The 18,128-nt window shown below is 36.3% G+C and overlaps 1 protein-coding gene across 5 annotated transcripts in view; it reads left to right on the top strand.

Moving 5' to 3' along the window:
* Positions 1-18,128, top strand: part of MPP7 (MAGUK p55 scaffold protein 7) — a 367,939-nt gene that overhangs the window by 293,592 nt on the left and 56,219 nt on the right. For all 5 annotated transcript variants that reach the window (XM_045874225.3, XM_064591873.1, XM_064591872.1 and 2 more), the window contains one exon: positions 17,594-17,764. In XM_045874225.3, coding sequence (XP_045730181.2) covers positions 17,594-17,764 — 171 coding nt within the window. The remainder of the gene's footprint in view (positions 1-17,593; positions 17,765-18,128) is intronic.

Here is an 18,128-nt window from a genome sequence, read left to right as displayed (position 1 = left end):
GAACGACATTAGAACCAGGCACCAAGGGTTAGGTGGAATTAGAGTTTAGCAGCAGGGGATGAAGGTAGAACCAGTAACATGCAGAGAGGTGACTGTTGCAGAGCACGAGGCATGTTTGAGTTTGGATGAGGTGATGGGTGTGTTCTTTTTTACTTTCTCTGTTGCGCTCTGGAACCCTGAGACCACAATATGGGCTGGCTTCCTGGAGGGTGAAAAACTACAGGAAAATGAGTTCTGGATGAAATGCCGTTGGATCTGGCAAGAACTCCACTGTTACCTGGAGTCAGTGATAACTCTGAGAAACAGCTTTACTGGAAGCCAAATGGCAAGGTGTTAAAGAGTAAGTGGACAGGGAAAGAAAGATAGCAGTTGAGTTCAAGGCCATTTTTATAGTTGGGAGTAGAAATATTTTAGTGGGAGAGGAAAATTGGATCAATTCTGTGGACAGAGTTGGTGGATCTAATGATAAAGGATTAAAATATCTTCATGAATTTTTGGGGGGGTGAGGGGGAGAGGGAGAGGAAGAGAGAGAATCTTAAGCAGGCTCCATGCCTAGCCTCAGAGCCTAACATGGGGCTCGATCTCACGACTCTGAGATTATGACCTGAGCTGAAATCAAGAATCAGATGCTTAACCAACTGAGCCATCCAGGTGCCCCAAGGATTGAAAGTCATGAAATCAGAAGTAATTGGTTGAACAAGCCCCAAAGCAGACTAGATTGGGTGGAATTGAGACTACAGGAGTGCCTTAGATTAAAGAATTTGGGATTAGCAGGTGAGATTAAACATGCAGTTACCCCATGACCTGTAATAATTTTTTGGAAAAGGCAGAGGGCTTTGTGCTTCCAGGACACCATACTGTAAAACCCAATTGCAGAGGAAAAGAGGGTACCATCTAGGTAAAATGGGAATATCATGAATCATATAATGATTCATATCCAACCTGGTGGCATACAGACAAGCTTCAGGCCATGTTTGGACAAAAGATACATATTTTTGTTAGTACCACAGAGTTGGGAAATTTTAGGTAAAAATTTCTGACTCCTTTGACAAAACAGAAGACTTGGCTAAACGAGGCCTTCGTTTCCCAATGTTAATAACTAGCTGGAGTTGAGTTACAACTGACTCTGTCAATGGCACCCAAGGTCTCTGGTTCCACACAGTTTCCACCCCTCATCATCTTGCCGGTGCTGAGGCGGGATGTGGGTAGACATTGTCCTAACAGCTGTGTTGGTGTTTGTATTATACAGGGAAGTATTTCTTGGTCTCCATGTTCTCCAACGTGGGGAAATAAAAGTGGCCAAAGAGTATTTCAGACAAATGGGACACCCTATTTCTTTGAGGACTGATTTTCGTGCAAAATATATTTGTGTAAGGCGATTGACAAGATTTTTCTACCTGTCTGGCTTCCGTAGGCTTTTGAATTTGCAAACCCTGCATACAGATTCTAGCCATCCACTCTATTCAACTTCCGCTCTTAGAGAAGATTATCTTTCCCTGTGGCAAAGGGGAAAAACATGGTTAGTGTGTTTTAATGGATGTGCATCATGTTAAATCTTTCATTCTGGCCTAAATGTTTATCCTGACACATGTAGCAAGAGACTGCTGTAGGTTCACAGACCTCGAAGTTCATTTAGCTAGGAGTTAAGAGGGTTAAGGGAGTCTAGCAAGGTGACTGAGAAGAGAAGCATATAACAAAAGACTTTGTTTTAAAAAATATGAAAATATAGGTTTCATAAACTAAGCATGATTCCGGTTTCTTTTTTTTAAAGAAACACTTCAAACTAATGACCACAGATTTGAAACTTTATCTTTTACAGGATAAACAAGTTTGATCATACTCTCTGGTTATTTTATATATAATTTAAATTATATGATTATTTTTATACTATTATTACTTTGTTACAGATACGTTGAACAAATTGAATGTTATGTGGAATTCTGTTTTTCCTCAAAAAGCCAAATCCTCAAAATCCTTCTAGATCTTGTGGATTTTATTATGATGATGATGATGATGATGTTCAGTTAGCCAACATATAGTACATCATTAGTTTTTGATGTAGTGTTCAACGACTCATTAGTTGCATATAACACCCAGTGGATTTTTATTTTTTATTGTTTCTTTTTTTTTTAAAGTTTTTATTTACATTCCAGCTAGTTAACATACAATGTAATGATAGTTTCAGGTGTACAATATGGGGATTCAACACTTGCATATATCACCCGGTGCTCATCACAGGTGCCCTCCTTAGTCCCCATCACCTATTTCACCCATCCCCCCACCGCCTCCCCTCTGATAACTATCAGTGTGTTCTCTGGAGTTAAGAGTGGATTTTTAAAAGAGGTCTCATAAGTAATATGCTAACATAAATGACAGACTTTTATGGTGGAAGTATTATTTGGTAAACACCTTAAAACATACTGTGAGTGTAATGCTATGACTTTTTCTCGGTTTTTCTCCATTTTTTTCCCCCTCAACTAATTATATCTTTGCCTTTTTTTTCTATCAAGTTCTTTATCTGTCTCTTGTTAGTTTGATGAGCTCTTTCTGTGCAATGCATATTAGCCCTCTCTCTGTTGGGCACATTTTTTCTGATCTTTTGGTTGGGTTTTACCTTTTTCTATTCCAAGATTCACAGCATGTAGATACTTCATTGCCAGATCCGTGAATTGTTTCCTTTGTCTTCTGAGTTTTCTTTCGTATTCCCCACACTAAAATTTTTAAAAAGAATTATAATTTTTAATTTTTTAAAAAAAGATTTTATTTGAGAGAGAGTGAAAGTGAGATCACAGAGGGAGAGGGAGAAGCAGGCTCCCCCCTGAGCAGAAAGCCTGATGTAGGGCTCGATCCCAGGACCCTGGGATCATGAGCTGAGCCGAAGGCAGACGCTTAACCAACTGAGCACCCAGGCGCCCCTAATATTTTTTTTAATTAAAATAACATATGCATTAGGTTAAGCCTATGAAATTGCTTCATAGTCCTGTTTTGTAGGTCAGAAAACAACAGAATGTCAGCAGTTTCCTATGGCTTTATTTAATAAATTGTTTGAAAAGTCAAACAGTATTTGCAAGTCTTGCAACCCCAAACAAGTGTACCTTTCCGTTTTCCAGTCCCACCTTTTCCCTCAAGAGACCACCACTTTAGCTCTGGTTAGCTGTTTCTTCTGGTATGTACAGAATATAACTGTCTTATAATGATATTTCTGGATTTTTTTCTAATATTTACTGAATGCCTATTATGTTCTAGACTGCTGTAGACACTAGAGTTTCAACAAAGATCAAAACAAATACCCTTTCATAGAGCTTCCATATTGGGGGTACATTTGGGACCAAAAACTAAATAAATTATAAAAGATCTTAGGTGGTAATAAGTGCTATGAAGTAAAGTAAAACAGGAATGGGTGATGGAGGAGCTGGCAAAATGGGACATCAAATTTCTATAAGGTGGTTAAGGAAGGCCTCTTTGAAGTGGTTGTGTTTGAGCAAAAACCTGAAAAGGAGTCTCGTGGGGAATGAGAATTCCAAGGAATGGGACAAGCATGTGCAAAGGCCCTAAGACAGGACCCTGATGCCTCTGAGGATCAGTAGGGAGACCAGTGTGAACAAGGGAGGAACTGATAGGACTTGAGGGTTGGCAGCGTAACAGAATGGTTGTAGAGAGGAAGGGATGGAGGGAGTTTCTTGGCTCTTACTGTGTGTGAGATTTGAAATCATTGAAGGGTTCTGAGCAGAGCAATGACTTGACTGATGTATGTTTAAGGAGCACTTGGCTGGTCTGTTGAGAAGGGACTGTAAGGGAGCAAGGACAGAAACAAGGAGCTATGTGGAAATCCAGGCAAGAAATGATTGTGGCGTGAAAGAAAACATTCTCAGTGGAGGTAGTAATAAGACTTGAGATGCTGAATACATTTTAAAGGTGAGACTGACAAGATTTTGAGACAAGTTGGAGGATCAAGGATGAGAGCACCATTTTTGGATTTAGTAACTGCAAGGGTGGAGTCACCATTTCCAGAGATGGAAGAGACCATGGAGTAGAAGTTTGGGGTGGGGAAAGATCAGGGGATCCTGGTCGGGTTATACTGAGTTTATAGTGCTCATATACAGGTGTTAAATAGGCAACTGGGTAGACAGCTTTGAGTTCAGGCAGTTGATTTAGAAGTTGTCAGAGTTAGATCAAATTTAAAGGTACAAAGCTGGATAAGATCACTGGGGGGGTGGGTGTAGATTTGGGCAAGAAAAGAACCCAAAGTGAAGTAGAAGGAAATCCAGAGGTGTGATTCTTCTAGGAGCTAATAAAAGTTTTAGGAAGGGAAAGAGTGATCAAACAAGATGAGGAAAGAGAAGCGACCTTTGATTTAGCAGTGTGGAAGTTACCAGCAACCTTGATATACACTTGGTAGCTTGATTGGTTGAAAAGCATTTGACAAAATCCACCCTTTGGTGATAAAAACTTAACCTAAGAATAGAAGGGAATTTCCTCAGCCTGGTAAAGGGCATCTACTAAAACCCGAGAGCTAACCATGTACTTAATAGTGGAAGACTGAGAACTTTCTCCTTAAGATCAGAAACTAACAAGGATGTGCATTCTTGTCACTTAATTTACCGTAGTACTAGAGGTGCAAGCCAGAGCAATGGGGCGAGGGAAAGAAATAGAAGTCTCCAGATTGGAAAGAAAGTAGTGAAACCATCTCTATTTGAAGATTACTTTATCTTGTATATAGAAGATCCTTTTTCTGCATCATTTGAAATGATCATGTGGCTTTTTTCCTCATTCTACTAATGTGGCATATAACATTGATTGATTTTTATATGTTGACCCAACCTTGTATTCCTAAGACAAATCCCACTTGCTCATGGTGTATAATCCTTTATATCCTTTATATGTGTTGCTAAATTTGGGTTGCTAGTATTCTGAGGAATAGGGATATTGGTCTTTAGATTTTCTTTTTCTAGTGATATCTTTGCCTGATTTCGGTATCAGACTAATACTGGCCTCACATGATAGGGTGGGAAGTGTTCCCTACTCTTTTTTGAAAGCGTTTGTAAACTTTGTTTGATTGTGTTAATTGTTCTCTAAACTTTTGCTAGAATTCACCAGTGAAGCCATCTCATCCTAAGCTTTTCTTTGTGGAAAGTTTTTTGACTACTAACTCAATCTCTTTACTTATTAAAGGTTTGTTCAGATTTTCAGTTTTAGTAGTAAATCTCTAGTAATTTGTCTATTTCATTTAGATTATCCAATTTGCTGGCATCCAGCTGTTCATATAGTCTCTTATAATCTTTTTATTTCTTCTTGGTAACAGTGTCCCCTCTTTCATTCCTAAATTTAATAATTGGGGTCTTCTCTTTTTTTTATTGGTCCGTGTATGTTAAAGGTTTGTCAGTTTTGTTGATCCTTTCAAAGAATAAAAAATTGGTTTTTATTCATTTTCTCTCTTCTAAAAGATATTAAAATGTTACAGTTTATTTCTACACTAAGTAGGAAATGCTAGTTTATTCTAAGATTTTAACATTTCCCTTCTAATCCTCTGTATAACTCAGGCAGCTATGTACTCACACATACACACACACACAACACAGAGAGTGCAAGGAGTTGGTTCACATGATTGTGGAGCCTTGGTAAGTCAAACTCTGCAGGAGAGGCCAGCAGGCTGGAGACCCAGGGATGAGTTGTAGTTTGAGTTCAGAGGCCATCTGCTGGCAGAATCCCTTCTTTTTCAGGGGATATTAATTTTTTTTCCCCCAACGGATTAGATGAGGCCCACCCACATTCTAGAGGGTAATCTGCTTTATTCAAAGTTCACTGATGTAAAGGTTAATCTCATCCAAAAAACACCTTTACAGAAACATCTAGAGTAATGTTTGACCAAATATCTGAGCACTATGGCCCAGTCAAGCTGACACATAAAATTAACAGTCACATTCTCCTACTCTAAGTATGTCTGTGGTCAATTACTGCATTGAAGAAATATTTACTCTTGGGAGATTTGATAATGTCTTTCACATCAATTGCTTCTCTTACAAAAAGAAGTCATTTAAACAGTACAAGTCAACAAAAATGGTTTTGTAACATTTTAGTCACTTAACTGCGTATCATGCAAATACCCATAGTGTCCTGGGATACATCAAATTCCAATAGATACCACTATTTTTACAGATACATTGTAGTGCCACTGATTTTAAAGAATATCCACATACACAGGATAGGTCTATATCTATCCTCGGCACATGACACCCTATCCAGTTCTAGGAAAGCTCTGGAAAATAGGGAGTTTCCAGAAATTTAGCCTTCTCATGAGGGCTTTCCCAAGGACTGTTACGAAGAATTTCTGAGACTCTGGCTTATTTTAGAACCTTACTCTTGCCCCTCATGCACCTTCACATTCTGTATCTCCTGAGCCCACAAAAGGAGAGGAAAAGGGGAAGTGATCTACCCTGCAGGCACAGTACCCTTGAACCAGGAAAAAAAAAAAAATGGGGCTGCCAAGGGTCTACTAGTAGATTGACAACTGCTATTGATCTACATCAGACCAGTAGCTCAGTGAATACATTTGATGATTTTCACTTTCTTTGATGTGCATAAAATCAAGCACGAAACAGCATATATAAGTAGCCCTTAACCTCATGACCATTAGATTTTTGAGAACCCATGTCAAAATGATCTAATTTGACTCTTTCAAAAGAAGTAACATTATAATATTCCAAGAATTTTTTTTAGAAGAAAACAAGACTCTTTTTTTTTTTTAAAGACTATCACTGATATGAATGTACACTGGTATGATTCTTACTGATGTGTAGCATGCTGCATTTCTCAGGGGTCTGTTCATCAATAAAAGAGATTGGGTTGTTATTATTGGAAGGAAGGAAAAAGCTCACCAAGTGGGCAGTGTAAGTTGTGTTAATTACATACAATTTTATGACAATAATATGAAGATAAATTGATAGTATGCTGTAAATACGAGGTGTAAAAACTGGACCTTTTAAATTTGAATCCCTGTAAGTCAAGGGCTGCCTATCTATATAAAGATTGTCAAACCATTTATATTTATATAAATATATAAATTAGTGGGAATGATTCATTTCCTCTTAGGAGCTCTTGAAAATTTCATTTAGCTTTGGTGGATGGTGTGCGAGTTCGTGGCGTGTGTGTGCACGCGTGCACGTTGGCTTCCATACGGCACTTGTTTCTCAGTAGGAGGATAGCTAGCTTTGGAGATTCAATCCTTTTTCCTCAGGCAGTACAAAATAGTTTATATGAAGAATTAGTTTTCTTTTTTACATTGGTAAGAATTACAGAATGTTTTTCCTCTGGTTAATTTATTATCGCAATCTTGTTATAACCAGTTAACAAAGCCCTGCTTATCAGGCATCTGTCTTCAAACATAACGTCTTGCAAATGGTTTCCCGAAAACTCACCAATTTCTCTACTTCTGCCCTTCTTGGAGTACTTCATGCATTCTTTTAAAACAAGATCAGTTTGGGGACTTCTGTAAGTTAAGACTTTGCTTTCTATTTAACTGAAGTGTTTACCATAAAGTTCAGTATAAACAAAACTACATTAATATGCTGTTCTTTCAAATGTTATTATTTACCTATCTCCACTTCTGTGGGTTTTTTTCCTAATCTTTTTTCTTCTTTCTGTGTGTAAGCACCATTGATTTTCAACAAGTTACACTATTTTATAAATCTAGTAAAAATTCCCATTTGCTCTATTATTGAGCCATTTTATTAAAGAATGTTTTGTAGGTAAGTACAGATATGTCAAAATATACTGCCTTAATATTCTTCCAAAAAGTAAAATTTATACAAAGAGAACATTTAGAAGCATTCTTTTAAAAATGGTACAGGTTCTTTCTTGAACAAGAACTCTGCATAATCTCAACATGTCTGGAATACTACTTGGAAATATTTTCTCTGACAGAAAGAAACCATTCCTGCTTGGAGAATTTTTGGTTGCATAGACTCAACTTAAGAAAATATATTAAAATTTTAAAATCAATTTTCCCCTCTTTTTAGAACTATATTTTTATATTTAATTTTATGTGTGCATACTGTACTTTCTCATAATTTTGAAAGTGTAAGTAAAAACTAATTTCTTTATTAGCTGACTGGCAGAAAATTAAGTTCTCATATGGTTTCTCCTTTTTTATGGTAATCCTGCGCTGTGCTTTAAAAAGAAATTGTCAGTGGTATCCGGAAAACTTTTTAAGACCTAAGTAGTTTTTTTCTCGGAAATTGCAAATTGATATATTAGCTTCCATGATTTCACTAGGCACTTCGAGTTTCTATTTTTATTTTTAGCTTGAGATGAGCTGAATGATTAAAGGGTATTTATGGCATTTGAACATTTCTTTAAGTTTTTTTGAGAGCAACTAGAAACCTGTAACATTCCAGAGATTAATTTTACATTTGTTTGTTCAAAAGCTTGTTCCACTTTATACACAAAATTAGCATATGTAAAGTTGGTTAATGTAATCTGCGGTAATGTTCCTATGTCTGTGATGATTTTTTTCCCCCTGACAGTGTTTTAGAAGATGAATACAAGAAGCTGACTAACCCAGCTTCTTCAGATCTCCGTTACTTTTAGAGTTTTATATTGGCGTTTCTTTTCAGTTTAAACGTCCTCCCAAGATTTTTGTCTGCTTGTTTGGTCTTAATTATCCTCAATTGTCTTTGGGACAGTTTTATGATTGGTGTCCTATGGAAGCATCATTTCAATAATAATTTTGTCTTAGGACCATGTTTACATAGTTTTTACATGTCAGTTATGACATATCATTACAGCAACATTGGCATTACATTAAAAATGTTTATTTTAATGGAAATTTTCAATGTTTTGTTGGCAGGAGCCTAACACTGTATAATAATTTCCAGCTGCTTAGTTTTTATTAATGTCCACATAAGTTTTTTAATCTTCTTAAAAAGTTCATTTACGTTTAAAATATTTTCTTCCTTGTAATAAGGTAGCTGTTGAACTATTAAATATGAGCTTTGTCAAATTAATCCAGCGTTTTAAGATGCAAAAGATGATTTTCACACAACGTTTGGTAGTTCTCCTAAGTTAAAGAAAAAAGAAAGAGAATCCACATTTTCATGTATTTGAGAGAAAAAAGAATTGAAATGTTTATTTTTATCTCCTTTTAAGAAAGTAAACAGATTTCTTGATTGTGTTGGTATCAAATAAATGTATTTCTCTAAAAATTTTGGAACTTTAGAGAGGATCCTTCCATAAAACTCTTAACTTTTGAGGTGGCTACGATCAATATTGCTATTTTATGATTCAAACAATTTCACCGAGATGCTTCTTTTCCCATTCTACAAACATCTATAAAACTTAAACCTTAAAAGCTCCTTATTATTAAAAACATTGAGAATATATAATATCTGATGTTTTTAGACCAAATTGGTTACATAAAAGAAATGTAACCAAAGATTGAAACTGTCCCACTTGAAAATTGTGGGTGGTAACAATAGTCGTATTTATTTTCTTTGAATTAACAGAAAGGCAGATGTCACTTCACTTGCTCACATGTGTGATTTCTGGGGCTGTGTTAGTATTGGTGATGACTCTGTTGGAGGGCCTTTCATGTTCATGGACATGTTTGGTCATAAAATGATCAGGTGTTTTTTATAAAATGCCATCTTAAATGTCTTAAAGTTTTATGAAAAAGTAAGACTATTAAATGATAAGTATTTACATTGTAAATTCACACTAAAGTTATTTATGGGAGCCAATGAATATAATAACATGATTTTTAAAAAAAGATTTTAATATTTTAATTTATTGGCTATTTCTCACTCTTATGAATATAAAAATGTAGTCTTTTACCATAATTATTTCAAAATATAGAAGACTAGACCCTGCCTCTGAGACATAGTCACATGTATTTTGTATTATGTGTTAATATGACAGCTGTCTGTAGTGGATTTCATTTGTTTGGTTCATATATTATGAACTCTGTTTTGTGGGCTTTTTTTGCTGCAAATTTTAAAATTATGTAACATTACGGAAAGTTTGAAAAATAGAATAACAATTGCCCACATCCCTCTCTCCGTAACACAACCATTGTCTGTTTTCATGCATTTTCTTCCACAATTTTGTATCCATACCAACTTCTCTATTAGTAAAAAAGTAAAACTAGTAAGTATGACTATTGTATTCTGTCCAGTTTTTTTCAATAATCAAATGTATTTTATGGTGCTGTGTAGTTTTAGAATTATAAATTTAATAGCTTCAATCTCATTTCTTTGAAAAAGTATTGCATCATTCCCATACTTACGTATATTTTGGATACTGCAGGTTTTGTTTTTGTTTTTGCTGTTAAAAATATCACTAACATTTGAAATTATAGCATAGATAGGTTTAATACTTACCTACAGTGTGAAGCTTATTTTAATAACAACTGACTCTTAATTTACATGTTTAGGCATTAAACTTTATACTCTTTGGATGAATGGTGTTGTATAAATAAAATGTAGTCAGGTAGCTTTGTAAATGACCAAGTCACAACTTCCTGAGTTTACTTTTTTTTATTAAGTAAAAAAAAGTGAAATAGAAATAGATAGGTCAGTGTCAAATTAGAGAACTTGCTAAAAATCTTAGTTTCTAGTCGTGAGGCTGTGTTGTAAAACCCCTTAAATTATAAGTATTTGGGAATATTTCTGTGTCCCCTAGTAGATTGGGAGCTTTTGGAGGACAGAGACACCATTGTATATATTTTTATATTTTACACATCATCTTGAATACAGAGGAGTATCAAAATGTATTTAATTATATCTGAAAAAAATGTCTCCAACAGAAAAGAGCTTATAATTGTTAAAGTCTAAAATGAACTGCTGGTCCTTCATTTTTTCCCTTTTACTTATTGTGTAAAGTAACAGAAGGCTCATCACTTTTTCTATTATACATCTATATATTTGGAGTAACATTTCAAACTTGCTTCTCTCTTTCGTCATGTAGTATTTCAACCACAGCCTTGGTAATCTTGTTTTTTGTTTTGTTTTGTTTTGTTTCAGATTTTTATTTAAATTCCAGTTAGTTAACATATAGTGCAATATTAGTTTCAGGTGTAGAATTTAGTGATTCATCACTTATATATAACACCTGGTGCTCATCACAAGTGCCCTCCTTAATACCCACCCCCCACCCACCTACCCTCCATTAATACTCAGTTTGTTCTCTATCCTTAAGAGTCTTATGGTTTGCCTCTCTTCCCACCCCCCCCCGCCACCGCCGTGTTCATCTGTTTCCTTTCTTAAATTCCACATATGAGTGAAATCATACGGTATTTGTCTTTCTCTGACTGACTGATTTAACTAAAAGAAGAGCCACTTAAACCCATGTAGTATTCTGCCTACCTCATTGGGCTGCTGTGCGAAGTAAATGAATTAATCCACATAAAGGCTTCAAGGGGTGTCTGTTATCTAGTAAGTTCTCAATCTATATCAGCTACCACCATCATGACTTCTATTGTTTTGGTATTGATATCATCAATAAGAATTCTCTAAACTCAGACCAAGAATCACCTTTTTGGGTTTTTCTTTTCTTTTTTCTTTTTCTTTCTTTTTTTTTTTTTTTTTGGTCATGACATAATAATAAGCCATCTGGTACTTTAGTACAAAGTATGTATCAACATAAAGGAGTGAAAGAATTGTTCAGTAAGTATTTTGGGGACCATTGGTTAATTACTTAGAAAAATATAAAGTTACAGCCTCACCTCACAAGCTTGATCTCATGATTACAGCTGAGTAATTCCAGATGGGATAAAAAAAACTAAGTGTAAAGCCATGCAACCCATTTTTTTTTAACTTAAGAAAATATAGGTGAGTATTTATCAGACCCAAGGATAGGAAAGTCCTAAAAACAGTGGAAGAAATCAGAAAAGAAACTCACAGACTCAACTACATAAACATTTTAAATTTCTTCAAAATGGAAAATTTAAAATCTTAAGTGTTTGCAGTAAGTTAGGGTCAAAGGCCGTGACTTAAAAGATACATGTATGTGTATATATTTATGAAGACCCTAATGAGAAAGTGGTCAAAATAATTAACCAACAATTTACAAAGGAAATAAGAAATGCAAATGGGTGTGAAACTTGAAAAAAAGTCAACTCCTGTAACAGTGAAGATGAAATAACATATAATTTGTTCACTTGTCAAATCACTGAAGATTTCAAAGCAATTAGAAGTCTCTTTATGAGAGGCTGGTGTGATACATGGGTAATTGCACTTCCTGCTGGTGGAAATGTACACTGGCATTCACTGATCTGAGAAGCATTTGGACAAGATTTATCTAGCTTCTGACAATGTATCCTAATGAAATAATCCATGAGATGGAATAAAGGGAATGTTGAGGATGTTTATTGCAATCTTCTTGAAATAAGGAGCACAAACTAAGCAACTTAAGTGTTTCCCTCTATAGTAAAAAATACTTCAAACAAAGCTTTGCAATTATATGCTAAGTTAATAAGTGATCACAAATGATTTCTACTGGAAAATATGAGATAAGAAGTGTCTCCTTGCGATCAGGTCATGCAGCTGCAGTCTTACTGTAGAGTCACTTTCCTGTTGTAGTAAAGTAAACGTGTCGTTCCTTTAAAACACACAAATCTCTAACAGCTGTGGGTAAGCTCACTGGAAAAACCCTGTCCATAAAAATGTTGAGCCAATTATAAATTACAAAAATGTGAAATATAAGGAAAAATATATTTTGTGTAAAACTGTCCCTTACTCCAAATTCCTCGTTACCGTTCCTTTTCCCTTCTTTTAAAGCCAGCTCTTGGTAAGACGTGTGCATTGAAAATGAATGGGGATTCAGTAGGTTCTGGGTTATTTATTCACATTTACCTGAACGAACCCTTTGCTTACGCTCAGTGTAAGTATACAGTTTTAAATCTTCCTTTTAATAAGAGAACCACATAAAAGCTGAAGGGAAGAAATCGCCTCTTGCAGACACAGTTAAGTCTCCTTTAAGCTTAGACTTACTAAGGTGTGTGCTGACACATAGCTCATTATGTGACCCAGGTTTGAAAATCAGAGCCTTGAACGGCATGCCAAATGAGCTATCATCCCGGACTTCCCGTGGAGGACAGATTCTAGGAAGACAGCCTGTTTTGTTGTTTTGGTTTGAGAAACCATCACAAGCAAGTACTCTGAATTTTGTGCCTTTTGTCATATCCTCTGTTCTGGCTTTATTGGTTCCTCTGGGTTGAGGATTTTTTTTTTTTTTTTATCCTGTGTACTTATGTGTATGGAGTGCTATAAATATGGAAAGTAAACAGGATCTGTGGATCAGGAGAGTATATGGTCATGATAAGTAAGAAGACAAAAGGAAGGAGGCTCTTTAAATTTAAATATGGTACCAGAAATAACATATATCCTTAGAGTATCTGGGGAGAAAAAATAGTGAAAGGATAGTGCATACTAAATTTTTCTGTTATGATTCATTAAAATGCTTTACTACTTTAATAGGTAGTTTTAATATTTAACATTTAAATCTGGCTGTAATTTTAATATTCTTTATATTTAAATATTGTTCTTTTATAACAGCCATTTAAACACTTATGAATAAGCCCCTTATTTTTCCCTTTCTTGTGAGACTGTATGCTGGGGGAATACAAGGAGGTATATATTCCTGCCTTCCAGGTACTTTCAGTTAGTTGGAGACATAATCAAGTACTAATCTATAGCTAATTATAGGTATTTACCATATGCCAGGTACTGGGCCAGATGCTTTATGTGAATTGTTTGTTTAATCCTTAACAACCGCGTAAGGTAGATACTCTTATCCTCATTTTAAAGTTGAGAAATGAGCCTTAGAGAAGTTTATAAAAAGTTGGCGAAATCATACAGCTGGTGTCAGAATCTAGATGCTAACCCAGACCTGGCCACCTCTGGTCCTCAAAATTTTTTTAAAGATTTTATTTATTTTAGAGAGCAAGCACGTGAGGGGGAGCAGGAGCAGAGGGAAGGGGAAAGAATCTGAAGCAGACTCGACGCTGAACGCAGAGCCTGATGCAGGGCCGGATCCCGCGACCCTCAGATCAGACCTGAGTCAAAACCCAGAGCTGGATGCTTAACTGACTGAGCCACCCAGGCGCCTCTGATCCTCGATTTTTTTTTTTTAAGATTTTATTTATTTACTTATTTATTTGAGAGAGAGAGAAACAGCATGAGAGGGGAGAGGGTCAGAGGGAGAAGCAGGCTCCCCGCTGAGCAGGGAGCCTGATGCAGGGCTCCATCCCAGGATTCCGGGACCATGACCTGAGCCGAAGGCAGTCGCTTAACGAACTGAGCCACCCAGGCACCCTGGTCCTCAATTTTTAACACTCAGTATTGCTGCTCTAATCGACGTGGTGTGGTGATCAGCCATTTTTCCTTAGTTTTGTAAGTGAGCATATTGGGTCAGGACACTTAAGCTTCACAGCCTGTGGGAATTCTAGTTGCTCAGTCATTGCCACCTGGAATAGTGACGTGAATGAGATCAGGACCGTGTCACGGTGCATGGGCAGGTGTGTGACATCTGTGCCATCCGTGTGGCCGGGAGCAAGGATGTCGCGGGCCAGGAGGGTCTGCAGAGTTCCTTCCAGGTCTGTGCCTTTGTGTATGCCATGTTTTGTCGTTAGGCCTGCCTCTTAGAATTTTCTCTTGTGAAAATACCAAATGTGCCCTGCTTTCTTTGTTGAAATTTACAGTAAGATAATGAAAGAGAGGTGAAGTAGGGTTTTGTTCTGGCCTTTTTAAATTACTTGAATTTATAAAACTTTTATCAAGCACCTATTCTGTACCAAGCACTGGACAACAAATATCACCAAACCATCCTATGGGCCATGGTTCCCATCTTTGATGTCCAGACAACCTCACATCAGACATCTGATTACCTTCACTCTTTTCCCCACTATCTCTTCGTTTTTAATGAAAGCAAAAACTTAAGTTAATTGTAAAACAAAAACTCAATTAGGTACACTTGCACTAAAATTCAGGATTTAGCTGGGATTCGTGGCTCAGAAATTTTTCAGGTTTTTACTTTTGGACTTCATTTGCTTTGGATGAAATATTTCTATCCTGGTTAGATTCATTCCTGGGCCATAAGTTTGTAGTGACTTGAGGAAAACCCTCCCTCCATGAAAAGAATAACCGTGAGGAAATTTCCAGTTCTACCTGCTTATCCTATAATTGCCTTCCATGAGACAAGAACCGTGGGAACCTGAAATTTGAACACTCTGAAATACCAGCATCGGAGAGTTAGAATAGCTAATGTGTAATTTTTGTGCCAAACCGGAAGCCATCTTATGATGGATTCCGGAGTAGGCCAGCCGTTACAGGTGACAGAGATGGGGTGGGGTTGGGATGGCATCACTGATGCAGATTGGTAAGAGAGTTGTCTGAGAAGCACGCGTTCAAGCACTAGGAGTGGTTGTAAGGATCCCCCCACTTCTGGGTTGGCGTTGCGAGGACTCCCATGTAGGGGAACCCTTTTCTGGCATTCTCGTGAGTCTTTCCCAATATCCCAAAAAACACAAGAGAAATAATAATAAACAGCTTCCCTCTGACCCTTTATATAGAAATTTGAACTCTGCCTGCCTGAGTGGTTTTAGAATTGACACTTCTTCATCCTAGGGCCAGGCGGGCACAGTCCCCATTTGCTTCCTCTGAATCTCGTCCTTCTTGGAGAGATATCAGTGTTTTATTCCTTGGCCTGTTTTCCTTTTCCTTTTTGCCTTCTGCCTTCAATACGAGAGCTTTAGAGTGATGAACTCTCGTCTCAAATCCTTTGTAAATCTTTTCCCTCAAATAATCTGCGTACCTGCTCAAAATCAGAATGACTCGTGGTGGGCCACAAAATTCTATTATCAGATGAACCTTGTATCACCCTCTTCTTAGTATCTTGGCTGATTTTTATTAAACTGTGAATCCATAAGGTGAGTGCTATAACTCCATGGTTACTGATAATTGTTTTTAATATTGGCCTTTATTTTGAATCCTGTTAATTTCTTAAATGCAGTAGTAGTATTTTTTTTTTCATTTTGGCCCCTAAAATTCACACAGATCAGTTTTAATACTCTTGCATTTTTTTGACTTTTTAAAATTATTTTATTATGTTATGATAATCATCATACATTACATCATTAGTTTTTGGTGTAGTGTTCCATGATTCATTGTTTGCGTATAACACCCAGTGCTCCATGCAGTACGTGCCCTCTTTAATACCCATCACCAGGCTAACCCATCCCCCCACCCCACTCCCCTCTAGAACCCTGTTTGTTTCTCAGAGTCCATAGTCTCTCATGGTTTCGTCTCCCCCTCCGATTTCCCCCTCTTCATTTTTCCCTTCCTGCTTTTTTTTTTTTTAACATATGTGTTATTTGTTTCAGAGGTACATTCTTGCATTTTTTTTATAAAATACCTCTATTTAAAATTTTTTTTACCACTTATCACAGTTGATCTACATTCTTTTCCAAAAGAAAAAAAAAATTCTTTTCCAAGAGAATATATTCTTATATACTTAAAATGCTTTGTACCATGGAGCTGATATGAATATATATTATGTTTCAATAACCAGAACAGTTTTCCTTAAAGTCTGGATTTTGAGGGTTGGTTAGGTCGAAAATTGATTGCACATCTTACCAAATTCATACTGTGTGTATATATGGATGAAATCATACTGTGTGTGATAAACATCACTAGAAAGGAAATAAATCCCAAACAGTGCAACAACATGAAGAGCAAGCCGAATGAAATGGGGGTTGACGGGAAAAAAGAACCTTTGCCTCAGCTTTTTAAGCCCATGTGTTAAATGACAGCTGTGAGCTTTAAGCATTTAAATTTATTGAAGTACTTGTACAGTTATTTTAGGAAGAGATCATATGATGTGTTGATAAGAGTATACACGTGAGACTATGAATCTTATTTCCAAAATTCAGTAGGCTTCAAAGTGTAAAGCCATGGACTTTTCCATAGGAGAACAAGAACCTGGACTTGATCATTTATGCCCCCCACCCCCAACCCACACTGGAGTCTCATAAAAGCCAAAGAACTTGCTCTTCTGTTGGCCTGATCCATGTTTGGCATGTTTGAAACTGAGCTCTCCCTAATTTAGTTTCCTTTTTGTTTAAGAATAGATGCTTGTCTGTGCCACAGGTATGTTGTTAGGTTGTGCTTACAATACAATATAAAATATTCTAGTATTTATGAATGAGAGAATTCAGCATTTATATTTTAAATGTTTCTACAGTGCTTTTAACTTTTTATCAACTGTGTTCAGTCAGTCCATGATAAACTATGATTTCCAACTTATTTTGCTTTATTATGCGGTTATTTTACTCTTTGAATTCAGAGAATAATTCTTTATGGTTTGGAACCAAATAAAATATATATTAATATAACTATAAAAATAAATGTTCAAGGATTCTCTTGTAAATGGTTGTTTTAATGAAATTGTGTAGTATCTAGGTGTTTTACTAAATGTACTGTGACAATATTTGGGTTCGTAAAATCCAATCCAACTTTGAAGGTTTTTTAATTGTTCATTTTTGGGGGTTTCTTTCTTTAGTTCTTATTACTAAATATATATATATATATATGTTTTTTTGCAGCTGGGTTTAGGAGAAGTTTCCGTCTTAGTAGAAAAGATAAGAAAACAAATAAGTCCATGTATGAATGCAAGAAGAGTGACCAGTACGACACAGCTGATGTACCCACATATGAGGAAGTGACACCGTATCGGCGGCAAATGAACGAAAAATACAGACTTGTCGTTCTGGTTGGTAAGTGTGCCTTTTGTGTTAATTCTGACGAAACAAGTGAGGTAGGAAGTATTTAACTTCAAAGAGCATGGTGCTTGATGATTTCAAGCCAAAGAAAATCTCATTTTTGAATACCTTTTGTGTGGTCTCTACAATGACATTTTCAGTCTTTTGTATCCATATGACATTCATGAGACTTAAGAGATATGTGGAGAATGGTATTGACGTTTGAGTGGGATCTCTGAGAGGGGGATAGCAAACACATCACAATGTATTAAGTAAATTGGGGTAACTAAATAATAGAAACAAATACTTTTTTAATATAACACAAGTTTCTTTTAAATCATTTCGAGGCAGTAGCTATGGTAGAAGCTTCTTAGAGCAT

This window comes from Mirounga angustirostris, unplaced genomic scaffold, assembly GCF_029215605.1.
Source record: "Mirounga angustirostris isolate CCGP_5_RB_7025 unplaced genomic scaffold, mMirAng1.0.hap1 SCAF_5, whole genome shotgun sequence".
Lineage (NCBI taxonomy): Eukaryota > Metazoa > Chordata > Mammalia > Carnivora > Phocidae > Mirounga > Mirounga angustirostris.
This window is presented reverse-complemented; position numbering and strand designations above follow the sequence as displayed.